The sequence below is a fragment of the Dermacentor variabilis genome, unplaced genomic scaffold, assembly GCF_050947875.1.
Source record: "Dermacentor variabilis isolate Ectoservices unplaced genomic scaffold, ASM5094787v1 scaffold_13, whole genome shotgun sequence".
Lineage (NCBI taxonomy): Eukaryota > Metazoa > Arthropoda > Arachnida > Ixodida > Ixodidae > Dermacentor > Dermacentor variabilis.
Genome location: NW_027460291.1, coordinates 21,933,811 through 21,956,806, shown reverse-complemented (window position 1 = coordinate 21,956,806; position 22,996 = coordinate 21,933,811). Strand labels below are relative to the sequence as shown.

Below are 22,996 nucleotides of genomic sequence, written 5' to 3'. Positions count from 1 at the left end.
CCTGCATGTCATTTTTGTAAATGAAAAAATCCCCGTGTGCTATGCGCATGTCTCACAGATAATGAACCGAATCATTATTGCGTGGGGTGGGTTGGCTCACTTTCATTTTAATCGCCGTCGTACATTAGATATGCGAAGATACAGTTTGATAAAGGGCAAAAGAGCGTGACTGGAAACAAAGTTCACTGCACGTATACACAAAACCTCGCAACAAGAAAATTGAATATGCATACAAGTCTCCAATAAATCTAAGTACCTAAGAAAAAATCACTGTATATAATGCATCAAACTGTATATAATGCGTCAAACAAGGCAAATAAACATGTTTCGCAATGACAGATTTACAGATCGCAGGATCCTAAGTCCCGCCCCCCTTCCCTCCACTCCCCTTGATAATCGCACGCGACGGAAGGCAGCGTGCTTCCCCCCCGCTTTTCTCCCTTGAGCACACAAGGCTGAGCCACCAACGTCGGCTCATCCATGCCACTCCCCCCACGCTTTCACTCGCACACACAGCTTGCAGCGCGCTGTCACGATGTTATTGCCGTTGGACTTTATACGGAATATAAGGGAGATTTGCTATCGCAATAATATCATAAGTGTATCCGGCAACTGAAGCATCCCGTGGCCTATTACTTTCCGCAATAGAAGTTACAAAATCGAACTTTCACCATGCGACAATTCACTGAGCTGCAACAATGTCTTTTTTTCTTCTGTTTGCGGCGTGAGGGCACCGAAATAAAAAAACGCGGAGAAAAGCATGTTGGCCACAATGGAACGCCTATTTTGGGCACCTACCGAAGGAATATCGAAGAAAACGTGAGATGCTTAGTCCACAGAGAACCATACGTATACTGCTCGGTATCCTACACTGGTGAGACAAGACTTTCTGGAGAGGCAGCGCTCAAGCAAACGCGCTGCAATCCATCAAGTCCCCACAGTGATGGCGGCGAGCGACCATTGTTTCTTATTGTCGTCTGCTAGCCAGAAGGCATCCAAAGCTCTGCCAGGTGAAAATTCACTCAACCAGAGAAAAACTAACGCACACCGAAGTGCGCCGCGCGGTGGTCGGGGCAACATGAGAAAAATGCATGTACTCTGGCTGGCTCTGGCAGCCCACGGGTAGTAAGAACAAGACAATTGAGAAGCCCCATAAGCCTTCCCCCCCCCCCCCTAGCTATGCCCCAGCTCGAGCTCCATAACACTATCAGCAATACAACAGTCCAATGCTGAGGCAGCATTTAAACATTATGGTGCTCTTCACCGCATGTTGGTCGAGTTACAGTTCAAGAGGCATAAGGTCATTACAGACTACTTCGAGCCATAAAAAAAATTTGAATTCATTAATTTTGCCGCCGTTTGTTAATTCACACTTTTGGATGATTCAACCAAATCTTGCGGTTTTAAAAGGGTCACATTAATGGGAGTTGACTGTACAGTGACATAGTGTTCCTGTATATGCTCCCGCAGGGAGCAGAGTTGCGCATACCTTTTCCGGCGCCGCTCGCACAGCTATTGGCCGAGCGCGAAAAATGACGTCAAATGATCCGTGCCGCTGCGAAGCCAACTTTACGGGCGCATCGCCGACTCATGCGAACTCGTCGTTTCCGTCAGTGCCATCGCCATTGCAATCAGCGGACCGTCGATCGTGCGTTGAGAGGAGCAGCTGCGGGTTTCAGGTACGGTATTCGACGATGTGAAGTCAAGGACCTTGGTGAAGTGATACGAAACACATCGTACTGGCACTTGTATTGTGCCATTACGATGCCAAAAATGTGTTGTCAGATTACAGTCTGCACTGTGTGAATAATTACTCTGCAAGTTTGCCATCTTGATGTGATTAGTGCAATAAAAATAACCTGTTGTTACTCTTAATAGCTTGTTGCCTTCCCATTTTCTTTGAATTCTGCCCCCAAGGTTCCAAGAACCAGCACACTTGGCCTGCTGCCAGCAGCCGTTCATGCATTCCCTTGTATGAAATAAATTTGATCTAGAAGCTCTTGCATCTCGAATCTTTTTCCACTTGCAGATTTGCTGATACTATATAGCTGATTAGTCTGCGGTGTGAATGAATCGTAAAAGTAAGCTTTGCTTAAAATGTGCGCATGTGAACATTTGAAATGCGCTTAAATCTGTGTCTGCACCGCATGTATCGAAAACGTGCAGCTGTTTTGAACGATGGTTAGTGATAAATGACGCTCTGTTAACGGTCACTGACATAACTGCAGGCACGATAGCTCTCTTGGCGACGGTCATTAATCGGCTGGTTTCGGCAGCCAATATGCGCTAAGTGTCCAGCTTACGTGTGTGAAGTTTTAAACACTCTCTAAAACATTTCTTGCTTTCTGACAATGATAAGACAACTTCATATGCATGAAAATCATTGCACCGCCTTTTGTGGCAACGTACTGCGCGTTTGCGAGCGAACTTTGGAGCTGTTCGAGCCACGGGAGTATTTTATTTTGGGGAACTGAAGGCGGTCCTACCCCCTATTTGTACGTTCATGTGTGTGTTTGTATATGCGCGTTTACATAGGTACATACAAAGTTTCGGTTGGTTGGAAGCCCACCCCCTCCGACTGCACGAATGACTCATTCGAGTGTAGCCTGTATTAAGAATTGCCCTTTGCTAAGCGCCTGCGAACAATTGGCGCTTGTAGCTCGCGACCACTAGAGAAAAAGGCGGAACACCGCGTGGCATTTGGCTCCTGCGCGCGCGAGGAGGGGCTTCGCTGCAGAGCTGGATCACGACGGCGGACCTATGCGCAACTCTGCTCCCTGCGGGAGCATATACAGGAACACTACAGTGACACAAAGTTCATTGCCCTCTGGTGGTGAAAAAAAAATAAAGTTAAATGTATGCTAAAGCTTACTGCAACAGCATTTTTGCAAGCAAAGCTTGCCCTCTCTACAATTTGTCATGCTGCAAGAATAACTGTGACTGACCAACATGCACCTATGACCTGTGCTGCTTTTGTCATTTATACATCTAAGCAACAATTTTCCATAGCACGGGGACCAAAACTATGAAGCCAAAGTGCCTCAGTGAGAACACTACTCATTACACAGTCCCAAATTTAATGGTCATTTTTAAAGTGCTAAATACAGAGTTTATTTCATTAGCTATGTGTCAACACCACTCTCCCATTTTCCTTTGACTCAAACCTGAATGAATGAAAATTGAGTGTTCAAACAAAAGAAAGACCATCAGTAGGAGAAAACATTGTGGCACTCCATTATTGCACCATGAATTTGCCGTTATTAAAGCCCTGCCAGTCACGCTCAAGAGAAATAAATGGCTCAGAAGGTTTTTGCTCCTGCTTCGGCTGCAAAGTATGAAAGCCCGAGTGCTTCAAGATGTCATCATGATTGACTGCTCGCTAGCTGAGCAGGAATGAGTCATTATGTATCAAACACTTCAGTAGAAGTGGGATATTTAAACAGTATAACTTTTTTACTTCAAAACAGCTAAGATCAATACAGAATTATGTAAAAACGTTTTTCACAATTCATTACTTTATTTTGTGTGCAACGATACAAACAGGAGATAAACATTGCAAACAGCTAGCTTTTCTTTTTACCTTGGTGATACTGTTGCAGTAAAGCCAAAATCAATGGTGATGCAACACTAATCTGGACTACTTGGTGATTTGGTGCTTCACAGCATTCTCGTCAATGGCACAGAAAGCTCTTATGGCCAAGGAGGGCCACCACAAATACACATGCTCGTCAACTATCATAACTCTAACATTTTCTTAACGCTTTCCATACCAGGCCCAAAGAAATTTATCAATTTGATCGAAAGTTTTAGGCGCATTGTAAAACATTGCCGTTGGAATTCTCCCACAAGTAACGCCATTGTACCGTATGAAATGACGGCTGCACTTGAACTATTGGTCAAATAGTTAAGTGTTAAATAGTTAAAATATTGGTTGACTTGGCAACATAATTTTTAAATGATAGCAGCAGTAAAGACACTGTCGCAGCAGTGAAGGCTTCTGTCGAGCTGAATAACTTTCTGATCCGACATCTACGCTGTTCTCTTAAACATGCTCGGGAGTTATGATTGTGTTGGACTAATGTGAGGTGCACCTTTATTTTTATCCCCTGTGGGTTCCTTTTATTCATCAGCATGTCTGGCAGCATATGGACAGCTTGTAAAGTGCAATCCTTCAATTTTTCACTCACACAAGAGCATGCAGTCGATTTCAGGCCGACCTTCGGCAGAAGCTTCACTAGCAGTCTAATCCCTCACTTTCGAAATGCTGCCTGTGCAAATACCCCTATTCATTACTGTACAATATTGTGAAACAGTGTACATTACTGAAGAGTACAAAGCGTGCGACTTCTCCGTTCCAGGTACACAACTAGACCAGCTTGTCCACAGAAATGCTGGTCGAACACAATAAAGGCCTGTGCATGCTCCCCAATCTGACAAACAAGTGGGAAAAACAATGGGGCAAGACAAGGACCTCACCTTTGTTTCCCACTCCAAAAGCATGAAACACCAGCTAGCCCAACATCACGCGCTGCTGCAGTGATTCGAGAGAATGCAGTAAAGAAGGATTACTCACTGCTTGCTGCAATAAGTAAAAATAAATGCTCCTGGTACCATAGGCGTTTTCACATTTGGGAAGCCACGGCTTTCTCGCACAGCATGGGCTGGCTAATATTCACTCCAGTCATCTTTTTTTTGCTTTGTACAACTTACAGAAGTTGGGAAATAAGATCAAGGTGCATATTTTGTATATTTCATTTTTTTTTTTTTATCCCAGTACTTATATTAAAATTGGCAAATTATTACTTTATGTTCATGATTTTTGAGGTGGTCATTTGAAGTTTGACTACGAATTCTAAAGATCTCTCTAAGCAATTATTCCTGCTTTCATTCTAAACTCAAATGAACGGGAACAATTAAATGTAACACAATCTACATTGTGACTAATATGTCTTCAAATAAAACTTTAAAACAAAATCACCAAAAATGACTACATTTCTAAGGTAAGGAAAGAGTTAAATGTCAAAAAAAAGTTTATCTACATGTAAAATTTAAATACCACACCAAGTGTGCAAAAGAACTGTTCCCTGGGGATAAGAGCATATACAGTACTCGGCAAGTGAAGTGTGACACTCAGAGTGCATGGCTGCCGGCACTTTTCATGCAACCGGTGAGCATTGGGGATACTTTTGTATTGCATCCAGGCGACAGCCTTTGTGATGCATTGCGACTGCATTGGGCTGCTTGGTATCACCTAGTGCTCACTGGTGCACCATGTGGTCTGAATATCGCACTTCAATCGCTGATAACTGTGCTTGGTGGTCACAAAGAGCAGAGGTGAGCATGACATTCCTGCACTCAAGATATAGTCCAAATTGTTGCCCAAGCCACTACATTTTTCAAGGTTAGAGTGGTGCCTGAATGAAAAACTAAACAAAAATTGATGAGGCAGGGAGCCAGTGAGGCTTTGAAAAAAAAAACGGGACAAAGACGACAGTAGACAAACATCAAAGATGTGTTCACCTACTCTTGTCCTGTTTTTACCACTGTTACCTTGAAGTTCCAAAGTCTACCAACCAGCCCAATTCAACAGCTACTGCAGTGGGGCTATATTATTGCAGGTGCAACCAAATTAGGAAGGTCCACTGAACTTTAAGACCAACTTGCCAGAACAAGAACTGGCCTCCCTAGTGCAGTATTTGGCCAAAACCCTCATTATCTCATGAATAACCGCTGATCAGACCTGTAATGCAGCAGAAGGTGCTAAGCAACTCTGCATCCGGATAGGCCACTACAGGAAACTTAACCTGGCAATGCGAACCCTCTCTAGGGAAGCTAGCTTGGCAGGTGAGGAATTATAAGTCATACAGTGCGATGTCATAGGGCTTAGTGAGGTCAAGAAAACTGGTGAGGCACATAGAGTGATGATTAATGGGCACCTCTCCTACAACAGAGGACTTCCAGATAAGAGCTGGATTTCTAATTCATAAGGGTATAGTGGGCAACACTGATAAATTCCAAAGCATTAATGAGAGGGTAGCAGTCGTCATTATAAAGCTGAATAGGAGATATAGATTACATGTAAAAGTTTGTGCACCAACAGTCGGTCACGATGATGAAGTACAGGACAATGTACTTGGTGATGTACTATGACAATGTTAAATAAGCAATAAGGTGAAAATTCAGTATGCTGTAGTCATGGGCAACTCCAGTGCAAAAGTGGGGAGAAAACAGGCAGGGGGATAGGCAATTGGCAACTATTGCATTAGCTCGAAAATAGTAAAGGAGCTATGTCGGCACAGCTTGTTAGTGCTAGGCAGGGTAAATGGCAGCGATGACAGAGGTTCTGAAGCTCGTATTTCAGGTTGAGCTTCCGTATGCACTTTTCAAGGAGAAACTGGGTTATGCAGACCTTGGAGTTTGTTACATGCCAGACAGGCAGTGACTTAACCCCTATAAAGCGTCTCGGATGGTTTGACTTGCCCATAACGAGAAGCAGAAGCTTCTCCGTCCCTCGACATGTTGCCTCCCATGACAACTGTCAGGCACCCCTTGTTATGCTTTCCCCCATGGCAGGGTTCCCTGGACAAAGTAAGCATCTTATCGGGCAACATCTTATAAAAGAGGCCCATCTCATCCCGGTTAAAGATGTTGTACAGAAAGTACTGGTGCAGCAGTGCACACAACTTGACAGCGCGGTAGTTCGACACAAGGGTTTGTCAACAGCACCACTCTCGCCACACATTTGTTTGAATGTCAGGTCTTACCTTCTTTGTAAATTCCACAGCCAGCCATCAACATTCATGCACAGGGCCAGCATTTCCATTTTTTGTCTGAGCAGATCGCCAGACACGGGTATCCTCCTAGCTACAGTGAAACCTCGTTAATACGTACCCACTTGATGTGTAATTGCGGTTTATACATAGTCGCGAAGATTCCCCCAGCCAGCCCCCATTGAACCCCGTGTATTGGCTAACTGCTTAAGCCATAGTCGCTCATTGCCCACCTAACAGTTACTGCGTACTATTTTCTTGCTTGTTCGACATGCACAGGTACAAAATCGGCAGAATCTTATGTGTGCAGACGTTCGATTCTTCAGTTGTGGTACCCGGACGGCAGCCACCAGCGATAGTGACGTTAGAACATGGCCACCATGACGTTGTTCCTGCTCACACAGCTGTCGCCGATTACAGTGCACAAAAGCATGGCCTTCGAGATTGGCTTCCTGTAATGCGAAAAAGCTGCCGGTAGGGGTGCAAATTCGCTGTCGCTGTCAAACCCAATCCAATCAAAGTACAGTCAAATCTCGATAAAACGAATCACGCAGCACTGCCGAAAATCTTTCGTTATTTTGAAATCTCGTTGTAATGAAAAACTTGCATTTATAAGCCAGTGGACAAACCTAGGAATGAAAATGACATACCTTGGCAGTAGACACGTGTGCAGACAAGCATACTCTAAAATAAAAATGTTTCACTCACTTCAAAGCTGCTTTATTTGAAGAAATCAGTGATTTTCTTCTGGCACGTGCAGCATGCACGACCGATTAGGAATGCGTCTAGATATTTCCCTTTGCAGAATACCTCATTGGGTACGTTATTACACGGAGCAATTAAAGTGCGGACTTTGTTCATGTGCACTAAAACATCAGTGTTTAACACAATCTCATCATCTGTGTTCGGTGACCCACAGTGGTCTTCCTTCGGGTCATCCTCATCACTGGAGATGTCGCGAACGCAGTTAATCTCTTCGGTTGTCAGGTCGGCCGCCGTTAGTGCTGCGCTGGCGCTCTCCATGTAGTCGTTGAAGGAAGAGACGGCGGGCAGCAGTTCCGCAACCTCAGTCCACAGGTCTCCTGGGTTGTTGTCGGTCACCTCCAGGTCATCTTCAAGCTGCACAGGCGATATGACAAGCCCTGCTTTTTGCCAGCAGTTGCTAATGGTGGACACCTTCAAGTTCCACCAAGCTCCTGTGAGCATTTCCGCTGCCTGACAGACCTCACGGGGACTGCGGAAATGTCCGAATAAACAGGTGTCTGAAAAAGCAGATTAAAAAAAAAAAGGAATCCTTGATTTCCACGCACTTATTCTGGATTGGCAGTAGCCTTGAATAAATCGTGAATGCACCACTGCACGCTGTTCCGTTTACACGCAATCAGATAAGCCTGAATCTCGGAGAGGTTCGTATGGTCACTATAGGTGGCTGAAAGCACAGTCACTGCTTGTACACGCTCTGCATGCGACGGCAGCGTAGCACATGGTGCGTAATCTTCCGACTCATCGTCCAGCGGTGCAACAGAAACCTGACGAATGATCTCACCGTCGTCAAGTTCTGCGCATGTCAGTACAGCAGTGTCAGCACCTGTGACTCAAATGAGACGGTGTCCGGAATCGCAATGCAACCACTGCACAGGTCTCGGCAGCACATTTTCGGCGTCAGTAGGGAGCATATCGGTAGGCGACAAATCCTAGGTCTCCTGGCACCCGCTTGCCGGCATTCCCCAGCGCTGTCTGCGCGGGTACTGTCGGCACCATTAGACACTTGATGAGATGTTTCCGTATGCTGTGTTGGATCACCGCAAACTCAACACAGCACACAAAGCAAACATCACCACGCCGTCACGCCGACACCAGTCGCACAAACGAAAAACGTGGCCTACTCGCAGCATCATGCATGAAGAAACAAATCAGCTGCTGGATTGTCTTGACATATGGCTTACTAAGCTGAGCCCAGAACTGCTGTAGCCCCGAACCAGGCAGAAACGATGATGATGAGCGGGGATTTGCAGTAGCGCCACTTCGTGGGGCAACAAGGAGGCTCCGGTCAAAACAAAAATGGCGTTCAGCAAGTTGAACCATGCAGCGGTCAGAGTCGGTGCATGGTGCTCTCGATCGAGTTGGCTCAAGGAGTGTCTGAAAAATCAGACGAGAGGTTGCAAGGTGTCCGAACTTTCGGCAGTTGTTATAAATTATGGTCTATGGGGAGAATGACGGTGCCGTGAAGCAGACCGAATAATCGAGCATGTCCGAACTTTTGGAGTCCGAAAAATTAGTTGGCGACTGTACAGTGAAACCTTGTTAAACCGTAGTTGGCCGGAGCTCAGAAAAAGTACGTACTAAAGCAGTTGTACAAGAGGCTGTAAAATTTTGTACTGCAAGTGGAAGTGCTATTAACTGGAACAAGTGTCTTGGTTTTTGGCATGGGAATTGGCAATACAAGCCTGAGACTTTTTGTAACATGCAATGGGCGGTAACTCCAGGCACCTACCTAGGTGTCCCCCTCAAACATTATCGAGATAGCAGAGAATATTGGGACAATGAAGTAGTGCGAATGAAAACCCAGACTGGCAAATGGGGAGGGCATAATTTTTCAATGTTTGCAAGAGCCACCGTGTGTAATTTGTTTTTAGTCGCTAAAATTTTTTATGTGATGCAAGCGTGATGTCTGAAGAGGATGTCTATGCAAAAGCTGCATAGAGTATTTGCGATGTTTATTTGGGCCTCAACATGGGAACGTACAAGTCGTAGTAATATGTTCCATAGAGTGTTGAATGGGGGGCTGGGGTTGTCACATTTGTTCCTCAAACAGATTGTAAGCAGGTATCTTTTTTTGCGTGACCAAAAGGATGCTTTTCTGAGAACAATGATTCAAGCTAGACTGCGCGATTCTTTGCCTGATTATGTAGTGTCGTCCATGTATACGGGGCCAATGCCCTTAAGTGCTTTTTTGCGTGAAGTGGTCGCGTCTTTCCGAATACTAAAAGCAAGATTTTCTAGTGAATATCTGGCCGCTGTTACTAGTAAGAAGTTGTACAAAGATCTTGTTGATGTATTCTTGCCTGTACCATTGTATCGTACAGTATTTGTTTTAGGTTCAGAACGAGATGTTCTTAAGAGAGTTAAACGAATGCCGGTAAGAGCTTCTGTTAAATCTTTCTTTTTTCAACTACATACAGGCACTCTCCCAGTGAAACCGTGGCTGCAAAGCAAAGGCATTTTTGTACCTTGGTCTGTGAATTGCTTTATATGCAAAAAACCGGAGACGATTGAGCATATCTTTTTGGACTGTCATGATGCAGTGTTTTTGTGGGATATTCTAAAACGTAGCCTTAAAAAGGAATTGCCGTTAAGTGCTTTCGGGATACGCTTCCTGCCATGTGCGGAACCAGAGGGAGTGCCTGTCGATCTGTTAATGCTTCTGTGCATGCACAGTGTGTGGCGAACGCGCATGGATATTAGGCATTAGCGCATTGTTCAGACCCCAGCACATGAATACTTCATTGAAAGTGTGTTATATATACGCGAATTTTTCTGTGCACAGAGTAATCCTCCTGATTGGCTAAGTGCTTTGGACAAAGTGACTAGCCTACATCGTTCTTATCTCACCACACTGATCCGGCATTGACTAGTTGTCTTTTATGGCCATGTAATACTCACATTGTATTTTCTTTTGCCAAGCCGGTATTAAAAAAAAAAAAAAAAAACGGTAGTACTGCTTAACCTAAATAGCATGAAATTTACCTGACAAAAACAGAACTCGGAGAGAGTGGAATGAAAGGGGAAAACTACATGCAGTATTTATTCACTTCACACGACAAAAGCGTTATTTTCGTTTGATGCTGCGGAGTCCTAGCAGCGACGACAGCGGCCTCAAATTTAATGAAGCTGCGAGCCACCTTTTCAGCCGGCCCCCTCTTCTCGGCCAACACTCACATGGCAGATTCCTCGCTGGCGTTGCATGTTCTCCGTGCACGCGGGCGGTAGCGCTGCAGAAGTCGCGGGGTGCCTTTTTAATTATAGGGTGCTGTTCTTGTAGTGACGATTGCATTTATGAGGCTGACGCAACGCGCAGCTTCTGCCACTGTCGGGCCTGAATCGCCCGTGCTGTCGCTTTCCGTGTCGTCCTCATCACTGTCGCTAGTCGACACTTCGGCAACAACAGAAGCAACAATGGTGAAAAGTCAAACCTCGTAGCTGACATCTCTCCGCGGCCGCAGCAGCGCTGCCGAGCAACTTCTTTGCATTCCAAATGCCACACACCGTAGTCAAAATTAGATCCCTGTCGCATGCCAGTACTGACTTCTTCGTGTCATGTTCGATAGCACGAACAATGTCTTTTTCTTTTATGCTGAATACCCGGCATCTTTTTTATCCGAGCTTCAGCATGACGTGGGTCCTTGTTTGCACGACACCAGCAACGCTCTCTGGCACAGTACTGACATGTTGTTTATGTTGATGTGGCTTCAGGCGCAAATGCACAGGGCGCTTGGAGGCCGTTGTTCTGATCTCTGAGACTTGTTGTTCTGTCGGGCCGCCCGATAGAGACGATGCATCGCCGTGTTTGCGCGACGAAAAGTGGAAACACTACGTGTTAACTAATACGTACGCAATAAGCAGGTACGGTTTATGCAGATACAAAACACATTATATTCAATGGCCACTGAGTCGGGGATTTGACTTTACTATTTTTAAAACGAAACTACTGTTTAAGCGTGTACAGTTTAACGAGGTTTTACCGTATTGATTGCAGTCGGCTACTTTAGGCAGAGGCTGTAGGCAGGCTGTAGGGGTTGCAACAAGGACGTGTAGTTTGGCAGCAGAAACTCCAAGCGAATGTGCGTCAAGCAAACATTCACAATGTGAGCAGAGCAGTTGTAGACCAGTAGAATTCTTCGGTCATCCCTCTTCATTTGGTCATCGAGTTTGATGAGCCACTCGGAAAAGAGATCTCTAGTCATCCAGGCTCGTTTGTTGGCCCGGTAGTTGTATGGTAACGACATGTTTTTCATGCAACGAGGCTTCGCGTACTTGCCGATGACGAGCGGTTTAATTTTCTTCGTGCCTGTTGCATTGCAGAGCAGGAGTGCCACGCGAAGATGCGACTTCTTCCCTCCTTTGTAATTCTGCCCTTTGAAGTGCATTGTCCGGTCTGGCAGGAGCTGATAAAAACATGCGGTCTCATTCGCATTGAAAATATAGCCTTCAGAGTACGATTCAGCCACCTCCAGAAAACTATAATTGCACCAGGAATCCGCGCCTTCTCTGTCAGCAGCCTTTTCCTTACCCGAGACTACCTGCCAAGTTATTCCGTTCCTTTGGCGGAAACGAAAAAGCCAACCCGCACTGGCGTCGAACCTAGTTATTTCAAGTGCATCAACAAAATTTGCTGGCTTTTTCTTGGAGTATTGGGCCAGACACAGGAACGCTTTGCAGTCTGGCATCTTTGAACCACGTGAGAACAGCTTGGTCCACATTTTGAAAGTTTCCCAGTTGCAGCTGTTTCCTCGTAGGAGTGAGTTACGATTCCCAGTGAAGCTTGACGACTGACAATCTTGTCTCGGTCTTTCAAAATGGTTGCGACGGTCGATGGGGCAATGCCACGCTGTCTGCACACATCGATTTGCTGATTTCCTGCAATGCGTCCAATTTGCCCTGCATTGAAAACTGCTTTTGCTTCTTGGCCCTATCCAGGATGTCTACCAAGTTGACATTTCCAAATTCCCTGAGCTTTCCGGGTTTTTCCTGAGTGCCTTTGCAAAATTCCCTGAGTGATGAAGAACTATGTTTTATGTCAAGACAGGCTGAAACCATATCGCCCGATGCTGTCACTCTCTAATAAGCATATGAAAAAAAAATTTTGAAAAAACAACGTAATCCAATTTGAATACTAAGGAGTAGTGTTTATGTTATTCAAAAAGAGAATAGAAAGGGGGGGCAGTAGTAGAATGCACAGCAAATAATATGTCTTCGAAAAAAATTGCAAATGGAGTCAGACATTCTCAAAAACGAATAAAAAGGAGATGCATACAGAAGCAAATATTTTCAAGTATGAACTATTTCTATCAACTGATAGCAAGCTCAGTGTTATGGGGCCTGAACATTGTCACATTTGAGATTCTCTATCAATAGCTCGTAAATGAACCTCAACTGTCCTGACATATATGTCAGGACAGTTGAGGTGTACTCTCAGCCCGCGCACGACGCCTCAGTGTTGTGTTTCACTGCTTTAAAAAGTTTTGGTTTGGATGAGGGACACCTGCATCTCGGCATCAGCCAACACTGTTTTTTGAGCTCAAGCTCCTTCAAAATGGTGGCATCACGCTTCATTTCCTGTTCATTCCTCAATGCGTAGGTCCTTTCTGTTCTTGTCCTCCTTCCGCCACTCGTTCGCCATACGGACCATTTGATGCATTTTCTTGGTCAGTTGCACAGTCCACGTCCAATTTTTCGAACTCCCTCGGGGCCGCGAAAACGTTCGAAAAACCGGCCAGTTGGAAAAAATAATTGCATGTCATTTATTGCCATTAGGGGCTCAAACCGCCACAGGCATATTCGAAAATGCTCTGAAAGCCTGTTGGTACACGTATTAGGCATATCGGTGCTCGTGCTCTCACAGGAAGTACCGGGTGCACGCATGTGTAATTAAGGAATACATACTGTTTTCCGTGGCAATAGCCCCTTCCCACACTTGTTATGCTTCACTGCAATACTTTTGCGTATGCTTCACCATGTAACATTTCTGTACAGAGGCGAAGCTGACTTTCGGGAACCGGCATTATGCAACGCACCATGTTTTCGAAGTTTCCAAGCCAATCGCGAGGACCACAAAGGCGGAGTCCGTGCCATTGCTGACAGCAGCTAATTCTTTCAATAAAAAACTCGGCACCCAACGGCAAGAAGCTTTATAGCAAACGTCGAAGCAGCTAGGCCTATCGTTGCCGCAGTGGTGGCAACGGCTGCCAGCGGATCTGCGTGCGGAGTGGGGGTTCGAGGTGGCGAAGTAATCAAAACGGCAGCGGTGGTGCCTTTGATTATTGCCGTTTCAGACCTGCGGTCACGGCAAAACGTCCGGAAAATCGGACGGCGAAGAGTTCTTGCGTCCGAAATTTCAGACGTTCTGATACATTGACTCTATGGGGTACGTGGGAGTGCCGCGAAGCCGTCCAAATTATCGGGAATCCGGAAAGTCGGTCGTTGACTGTACACTGGGAACTTCCCCGGCCGACAACAGGCCATCAAAGATGATTCATTACGATTCCTGTCTGCTACTAGAGCCAGCATTACCGTGACTTTCGACCCTTTCAATAAAATTAGTTAATTTTCCCTGATAGAGGCACATATTCCCAGAGTTTTTCCAGACTACTCAAAATCCCCAAGAATTTCCGGTTTGCCGTTTGGTAAACACCCTGCTATCGCTAGCTGCATCCATCGTTGGATCTTGCACGAACATCGCCAAACTTTTGTCGTGAAGTTCTTGATGAAGTTTGTGGTGAAGCAGTTGGCACTCGACATGGTGACAATGACAGCTACTGCACTCGCCATTTCTGTTTCACACAAGAGTTGCGGCGCAGTTACTTTGAGCCGAATTAGTAATACTGATGTTCCTCACTTATAAAGGGGAAAATAAACTGCGTGTGTTATTCTGAAATATGTGCTGTATTCAAATTTGTAGTTCTGAAATATTTTTACATTGAAGCAATATTTACATGAAGCATTTTACATGAAGCAAAAGGTAAGCAATCCGGCAGGGATTTTTAAAATATTTATAAATTTGAGAAATTTGTTAATGTGGGGCTCGTAGTAACAAGATTTGACTGTAGTAACTACGCAAAAGAACTTCTTTTTTAAATGCCTAGGCATTTCTGTGCTTACCCAATGAGAAAAATGTCCCTCCGTCCGTCCATCCCGTAAGACGACCGCTTTCAAGATCAAGCCCGCAGAGCAAGCAACTGTACCTTCACAATGCTTGTCACTTCAATGCTAACGAGGAGGCAAGAACACAGTGCTCGCAAAGCTCTCTGCACAAGCCGCACCCTGCCCCTTTCACAGATCGCTTTCAAGATGTAGGCCCGCACATCTCTCTTCAGCACACAGCGGCAGAAACGCAGCACACGGAGCTATTAGCAGTCGGCATTCTCTGTCCGCATCGCAGATTGTTTTCAAGATACGGTCCGCGCAGCTGTGCCACATACGCGGGGGCACCGCCAGTGCATGTTTGATCATGGTTCATAATAGTTCGATGCGGATGGATAAGGCACTAATGAACGATAACGGCTTATAATGATCGGAACGTCATCAGCGCACCGGACGCAGCCACCTGCAGTACTTTGCTTGCGTTATCAATGCGCCTTGCGCTGCCCTCTGCACCAGTTCGTGTCACGGCAGCACTGTCGTTTGTTTGTACTGGCCGGATCAAGTTTCATAACATCGATAATGACACCGGGCTGCATGGAGATGAGCAAGTGGCACAATGCTTACACATACTTACACAACTCCCTCAGAACTTCCTGCGCGAATTTTTTTCCTTCATTCTACCAGTGTGTTTGCGGTCTTGGTGTTGTTGTGGGGTTCAAAGGTCTTTGCTGCGGCATGTCGTGTTTATGTTATCGAGACATCAATGTTGTAACATTTGCGGAATTCTCAGGTAGCGACAGTGTTGCCGCCATCGCACATCATGCATCTTCAAGCGAAAGTGATGACAACGACGATGTGGAAGTGGACGACGGCCCTTCATTATCTGATGCGGCGCGTGCTTTGAGCATCATGCAAGCTATGACAAAGAAGTGGGGCCTCGTGCACAAACTCGCTCGCGGCCTTATGAATTCAAAGGTGTCGCACCAAGGCCCCCACGGTGGCAAGTGAAGATCGGCGATTTTTTGCTGCCTACCCACAAATAAAACCAGTCTGAGTGCGTGTGTTTGAGAGCATCGTGACATAGTTATTTTCCAGTCGGTAAGTAGCTTTGAAACTGGCATTGCCAGTTAATTTGTACATCGTTTAGAGCGTACCTAGACATTGTTCCCGGCCAACTACGTATTAACACGGTTTGACTATATAATAGCACTCAGCCACACGCTCAGGGCCTCTTCCAACTTCGGATGGCTGCCATCACAGAAGTTATACTGCCTCCTCGCAGAAAATTTTCCTGCTGCCTCCAGGATCTCCCCTTTGTTTTTCAAGCAGTCCGAGACTGTCTGCTTAGAAATCAAAAACTCCCAAGCAACTTTGCATCGAGGTTTGCCACTTTCCATCTGAGGAATAATATGGGCTTTCTTTGCCATGCTGACAGTCTGATAATTGCCAATTTTTTTCGCTGGTCTTGACGGTGCAGATGGCATGGGTGGCATCGGAGCCATGTCATATTACATGATGAGCGGATGAGATTGTGTATAAGCAGATCAGACCTAATACACCAAGCAACCAACACTAGAAGAGCAACACTCAAACGTAGCAGTTTATCAGGCGTTGCTCGAGAAACAACTGACAACGCAAACACCGAGCACCAACTTCCAAGCTCAGCAGCTTGGCTTGGCCTGTGGTTTGGCCATGGTAGACAGTCAATGTAAACATCGCTCAGTCACCCTGTCATGGCGTTCGACGTCGCACCTGATCAGGCAGTCAGAGTACGAAAAATTGAACGCCGCGCTGTAGGGCGTCGAAACCATCAATCGGTCATGGTTATGCATTACTTCAATGGGATGAGTAGCGGTACCGCGAAGGCGTCCGGATAAACAGTCGATGACTGTACTGGGAAAGTTTACACCCCTTCGCATGCAAAGTGTATTGTCAAAAAAGATATAAGGAGCTGTCTTGGTGCTTCAGTACTGCAGTACAACACTATATGCAGAACAATGAATGCCAGTTAGACATGAAGTTAGTTTGCACACCTCTATTACCAAAATAGTAGACTCCGAATGCAAAATTTTGAAAACAGCCAGTAGTTAAAAAATACCGCAACAATAAAAAAGAAAATATAACAATTGCATCTACCACTGATTGTTCACAATCTGTGATGGTTTTTGCTCCAGTTCCTAGTGACAGAAAGCTGTCGCTTAATTTAGTGAAACAGGGACTCAAGTTAAGGACCTCTGACCTCAGGTAACACTGAGGTCAGGTCTCACTGCCAAAGTTCATTTCAAACGCATAAACTGTTCTGGGGCCGTATCTTCATTTCGTTATTCATTCTTCTTTTCATATTTCCTCGCACGTCCTCACCAAGACTGGCCACTCGGCGCATGGCATCCGTGACATTTTGGAGCCAATGTAAGAAGAGTGGATAATGAAATGTACATTTTGGAGCCAATGTAAGAAGAGTGGATAATGAAATGTAATATTAAAAAAATTCGGCCCCTGGTGCATACTCACAAGTTCAACAATTCTCCGAAATCTTCTGGTTATCTCGTATAACACAGCGCAACCTTGTTCCTACGTTTTTTTTTTGGGGGGGGGGGAGGAGGGGGAATGCGTGAGAAGACATACTAACTGGGAAAATATATGATCTAAAAATTTGGCAGACTCAACTGTAGTTGGCGTCTACATAATGCAAATCATTGTAACACGAGATGTCGATGCGCACCGAGCTAGGGCCTGGGCTGCCTGAGGTGCACTTTATCGTTTTTGTGGCTCCAACATGCTTCATTTATGCTTCTCGAATTGGACCTGCGTCAGCAGCTTTTCCAAACGGGGCATTTTGATGGGCAGTATTATTGTGCCCACTTGGCGCGAATCTTTGCCGCCCGAGATGCAGACACACAAGTAGCTGGTGAGGCCCGAGACGAACATTGTTGTTTCCTATTGCATAGTTTTTTAAGCTAGCAATGGGAAGCCAAAATAAAATCGACCTGGCAGGTGACGGCGAAATACGATCCCGCCAGAGTGAAACATGATGCTCACTTTACCACAACTGCAGGAGGGACTGGTGGTGCGTTCGGGTTATAGCCTACTAAAAGCATGCAGTACACTTCCGACGGCACTACGCCCCGTGCAGTGTGACATAGGTGAAGATGCTTATTGCAAGAGGGTTGGTGGTGATAGCTGTGAAGGTGGCATGCAATGACCCGTGAGATCATTCGCTGGTACCAAAATACGAAACTGAGTGCATGCCAGCGTTTTCACGTGACATGGATGGGCGAGTACTGTGGCAGCGTAGCTACGGCAGGTGGCTACTGTTCTCAATAGTGTGCCCTTCGCGCCTTCTCTCATTTACACTGAATCTAAGCAATCGGAAAACATATTATACGATCGCAGTTTGGCACTGTACTGAATATTAACCCTTTGAAGGTTTTTGCCGTACATGTACGGCGGTGGTTTTCAGTCCCGCAAGGTCTTAGCCGTACGGGTACAGTTCCGACCCTCCGTTTGAAATTTCGCGCCTTAATGATGATGTGTGCTCACCGGGAGGTGCTGCCGCCTCTTAGCACTTACAAGATGCGTTTGAAATTGGTGCTACCTTCTTGGGGAGATAAACAGAGCTGATTGCTAGTTTCAGCGCGTCGCTCAGACTGCGGCAACGCCCCTTTGGCGGTTTCGGTTTCGCCGCGTGATCGCAATGGAGGCGCGCGAAACGTCATTTTTTTCTTTGTCAGCACTCTCTTGCGGGGCAGTGGAAGTTGATTTCTATCTTGATTGGCGCTGCTCTTAGCTTGCTTATCAGCGCCGTTTGCGAGGTATTCTCGCTCACAGTGGCAACGCGCTTTCACGGTTTCGGTTCCGCCGCGTGATCGCAACGGAGGCGCGCGAAACGTGGTTTTTCTCTTTGTTGCCACGCTCTCGCAGGGGCGGCGGAAGTTGATTTCTATCTTGATTGGCACTGCTCTTAGCTTGTTTATCACCTCCGCTCACGAGGTATTCTCGCTCTCCGCGGCAACCCGCTTACGCGAGAGGGTGCCTCAGACCTCTGCCCAAGGCAGCCGCACGCAGAGATGTCGTGTGCGCCAACAGAACTCCTCGCTCCAAGAGAACAGACACGCATTTTAGGTGTGCAGACTGCGATAAGGCGCTGTGCGTAGACCCGTGTTTCAAGGAGTACCACGCTCGGAAATAGTATTGAACATTTTGCAGTTCTGAGTGATGCCGACACCAAAATACTGTTCCTAATTATTTTTTACTATTTATTCCCGACTTTATACATTTTGTACATTCAAGATCCGCAATAAAGTAATTTGACCACCTGGGAAAGTTTTTTTTCAAAATAATTCGACCCTCAAAGGGTTAATGGCAAAAGATCATGTTTTCTGGGAACATATCAACCGGTAAAAAATAAGCATAACTGTATTGCATACCGTAATTCTTTGTGTTGTCGATGACAAACATTGGCATCGGGATATCTTATGAAATGGGAGCATATCAACAAGGTTCGACTACATTTGCCGAGCAGCTGCTTGAGTGCAGGAACTTCTGATGCACCCTGTGCATCTTCCCCCATTATTCTGAGGAAATGAGACGTCCACCCAAACGTAGCTAAGTGCTACAAAGGAAACCCATACGGGTTCCTCAAAAGAAAAGCCTCGCAGTTGAAGAAAAATTCATCCTGGTCCGGGACTCAAACCCGGGACCACCGTTTTGCCGGGGCAGCCGCTCTACCATCTGAGCTAACCAGGCGGCTAGCAGATGGCAGGGCAAAGACGAATTTGTCAACAACTCGAGGCAAAGGCAAGACTTTGACGTAATAGTTCTGCTGAAAATCGCAAGGTGGAGAGAAGTAATAAGGGGAAATGAGACCTCCACCCAAATATAGCTAAGTGCTACAAAGGAAACCCATACAGGTTCCCCGACAGAAAAGACTCGCAGTTGAAAAAAAAAAATTATTATGTCAAAGTCTTAACTTTGCCTCGAGTTGTTGACAAATTCATCTTCGCCCTACCATCTGCTAGCCACCTGGTTAGCTCAGATGGTAGAGCAGCTGCCCCGGAAAGGCGGTGGTCCCAGATTCGAGTCCCGGACTAGGATGAATCTTTCTTTAATTGCGAGGCTTTTCTTTCGAGGAACCCGTATGGGTTTCCTTTGAAACACTTAGCTACGTTTGGGTGGACGTCTCATTTCCCCGTATTAGTTACTTCTCTCCACCTTGCGCAGAACTATTTCGTCAAACATCTTTCTTGCAAGTTCACACCTAAAAAAATCAAGCCACACTGACCCAAGCTGGCCAGCTGCTGGGGTCCCATGTGTGCCATGGATGCCCGGTCTGCAGCTGTGGGGCCTTGTAGTGCGCGCAGAGACCCACGGGGACCGCTGGTTCGGCGTCCACATCGACACCGACCGCACCACACCACATTAGCCACCTCTGCACAAAAACTGCACAGTCACTTCTACGTGTGCATTAAAGCAATCCTGGGACTTGGCCAGCCTATGGTCGAGCTCATACACTAGTCCACAATAAAGTGAAAAGAGGCAGCAAATGCAGCTTCCTTGCTGTGTCTGGCTCACACTAGAGTTTACAGTACTGGACAAGTGATTGCATCAACGCTCTTCAACTACGGGTCATGACCTACGAATAGGTCACGAGCACTTTTATGGGGGTAATGGATGGTCCAATTATCACTATCGTGCAAAAGGATGGATAGTTGGGTGAGTTGGTATGGTAGCATATTCTTGGTTTGCAGCGCGAAATGACACAGATGCAGGCTAGAAGAAGACCGGACAAGCCTTCATCCTGTCTTCTAGTCTGTGTCACTTCGCGCTGCAAACCAAGAATATGCTACCACTATCACCAATGATGCCAATGCCTCTGACCAATATTTGATGTCAAGCTTCAAACTATTCACTTCCCATTTTGCACTCCTTTATTTATCGGTGCGACATGAAAAAATTTCACATGGGAGGTAGCCAAAAGAAATGTCGCATTTTAAGTCCAGGACTCAAGGGCTGAACTACATCCTTCTCACTGAAGTACACAATTAAATCAATCCTTCTTAAAAAACATTAACAAGTATTTTTGGTAGCAAGCATCTTTTGTAGTTCTCTCTGCTGCAGTTAATATCTTTTAAATAAATTAAGGTGCAAATGTATCCGCACCATTAAAAAGTACATTTTCAGAAAGGTTATAGAGGTGGAGGTTCATTATAAGTTTGGTACTACTAAAAGGGGTCACATACTCGAAAAGAGAAACACTGACATACATGGTCGAAAGGCTCAAGAAATTGAGGCTCCACACTGTAATTAAGGAGACAATCTGATAAAGCCAAGAAAGCAAGACACAGCACTGCTGATTTGAAAACCTACTTAAAGGGCAACTCCGGCAATTTTTCAAGGTAAACGGATCTCAATGAAATTCACTGGGTACGTTCCTTTGTCCACTTCCGTCATTTCTTTAAAACAGCAGGCTTGAGAGTTGTGCAGACTTTTACAAATGAATTCCATTAACTGCCATGAACCTTGCCTCCTCAGCTACTGGCCCCACTGTGTTATGATGTAAATGGTAGGCAGAGTATGTTGGGAATGAGTGGCAGACAACAGCATCGATGGTCGGGATAGCGTTTGGCGTGGTAAAATTATTGTCGCAAGAAGTTGTGTTCCCTGTGGATGGGTAGGGCAAATGGAGCTGCACTGATGGCTGCATGAACTCCAGCCCTTGCCAGCCACACGCAGTTTGATTCGATGTTGCTCACATTCAGCCGAGGTTAGCATATCACAGTCACCAAGTTTGTGCATCTTCTACTGGCAGACCTGACCTGAAGCTTAAGCCATCAGCATGAAGAAAATTGGTTTTATAGTTGAGGTTTGACCACATGAATTTGCAATCTACCATTCTGCATTTCGTACAGTGCACACACAGAAAGCTAGGAGCAGTGGCACAGTACAATATCAACATCGGCACATTGCCGTCCTCAAAAGCTGCCAGTCACACTTGCTGGCACTTCCCTAAATTAAATATGGCTATGTACACTCATGAACGAAAGTACCACAGAGTCGCCGAAAAAACTACATTTCTGTATAATCAACGTGCAAAAACTGAAACTGACGAGCACACTGGAAAGTTTGCAATGCCAACTTTGGACTGCAGTCCTCAATTGCAACTTCCATTCACAGGGAGAGGCAAAAATCGGCTTTATCACGCTATGCCTGGTCCATATACTTTTGCTCACAGTTGTACATACGTGTATTTGTACCCAATGCTACGGTGACCCATTATTTAACTTACAATGTGCACTATTTGCCTCTTATCCCAAATGGGCAACAAGCAGACACACCTTCGATACAGCAGCCAAATTGTTGAGCAGCCAATGGTCAGTACTGGCATTGGCGTTTATGCGAGAAAACTACATGTTCTCTAAAGAAGCAATCATACATGCATAGCCTTAAGCTGTCTATTTTATGGAACACATAAATTGTGCGCATGAGAAGAGCGCGCATAATGATAGGTAGGCAGTATAATAACAATGTTCTCCCACTCGCCTTTTACGAAGGTGTCTGGTCGTTCATACCAGCGCAACTCTGCAATGGTGCTTACAGGTGCAAAATCTCCGTGTTTTGCTATGCTCTGACATTATTTGACGTCCACGATGCACAGCTTGCATTATACTTCAAGGAAATGACAAGCGGTCACTGCACCTGCCTATGTAAACAAATGCACCAGTCGGTGCTTTGGGCTCTAGTGGCTGTGAGTAGAATGCGAATGGCGATTCATGGCTACTGAATTCATCGGAATCGCAGCTGCCATTGCTGTCAGCTCTGAAGAGCTGGCTCAACTGACATTGTCACCCGAAGACATTGCACCAATGGTCCCGTGTGGTCACAAATTAGCTGAGTGTCTGCACTTCGCTGCTTTCATTCTTCATGCTGGTGGGACCAGCACGCCTTGCATGTCTATCGAGCTGGCGTATACCACAATTGACGTCCTACCAAAGGATGCGTTCGACTGCTTGGCCAGGTCCAGACTTCATTATTTAAAATTATTTCATAATTTCAGAGAAATTCTATTATCAGATGCATGACAGGAGGGTGTCGGGAACGTGAAACTGGCATTATCCTGACATGGTCAAAAAATCGCCGTGGTTGCCCTTTTAAGGTAGGGTATGGCTTACACAAACATGCAAGTTGCACACTGGAAATTATAGAAATTAGCAGGTTCTTTTTTTTTTTTTACTGCAGTGAAGCAAAACAGATGGGACCAGCACCGTCATGCTTTACTGTAGTCAAATATGCATCGCCAACTGGCCCAAAATTCTACTCTTCTGAAGTAGTAGTAGGTAAAAGTATGCTGCAGAGCTATTCAACTAGAC

General features: G+C 45.7%; 2 protein-coding genes across 14 annotated transcripts in view; one reads left to right on the top strand and one right to left on the bottom strand.

Annotated features, from left to right (window-relative positions):
• Positions 1 to 15,672, top strand: part of LOC142566695 (uncharacterized) — a 42,363-nt gene extending 26,691 nt beyond the window's left edge. For 2 of the 3 annotated variants that reach the window (XR_012825103.1, XR_012825104.1), the window contains one exon: positions 4,359 to 4,667. Coding sequence is in view for 1 of the 3 variants with exons in the window: in XM_075677529.1 (XP_075533644.1) it covers positions 15,421 to 15,534 (114 nt within the window). In the remaining 2 variants the exon portion in view is untranslated. Of the gene's footprint in view, positions 1 to 4,358; positions 4,668 to 15,420 lie in introns of those variants that run through there. The other variant, XM_075677529.1, reaches the window with a different exon arrangement.
• The window catches only part of Miga (mitoguardin), a 240,811-nt gene that overhangs the window by 205,582 nt on the left and 12,233 nt on the right, over positions 1 to 22,996 (bottom strand). For 9 of the 11 annotated variants that reach the window (XR_012825102.1, XM_075677521.1, XM_075677526.1 and 6 more), the window contains one exon: positions 19,912 to 20,058. The exons of the other annotated variants lie outside the window; for them this stretch is intronic. Coding sequence is in view for 8 of the 9 variants with exons in the window: in XM_075677521.1 (XP_075533636.1) it covers positions 19,912 to 20,058 (147 nt within the window). In the remaining variant the exon portion in view is untranslated. The remainder of the gene's footprint in view (positions 1 to 19,911; positions 20,059 to 22,996) is intronic. 11 annotated transcript variants of the gene reach the window in all.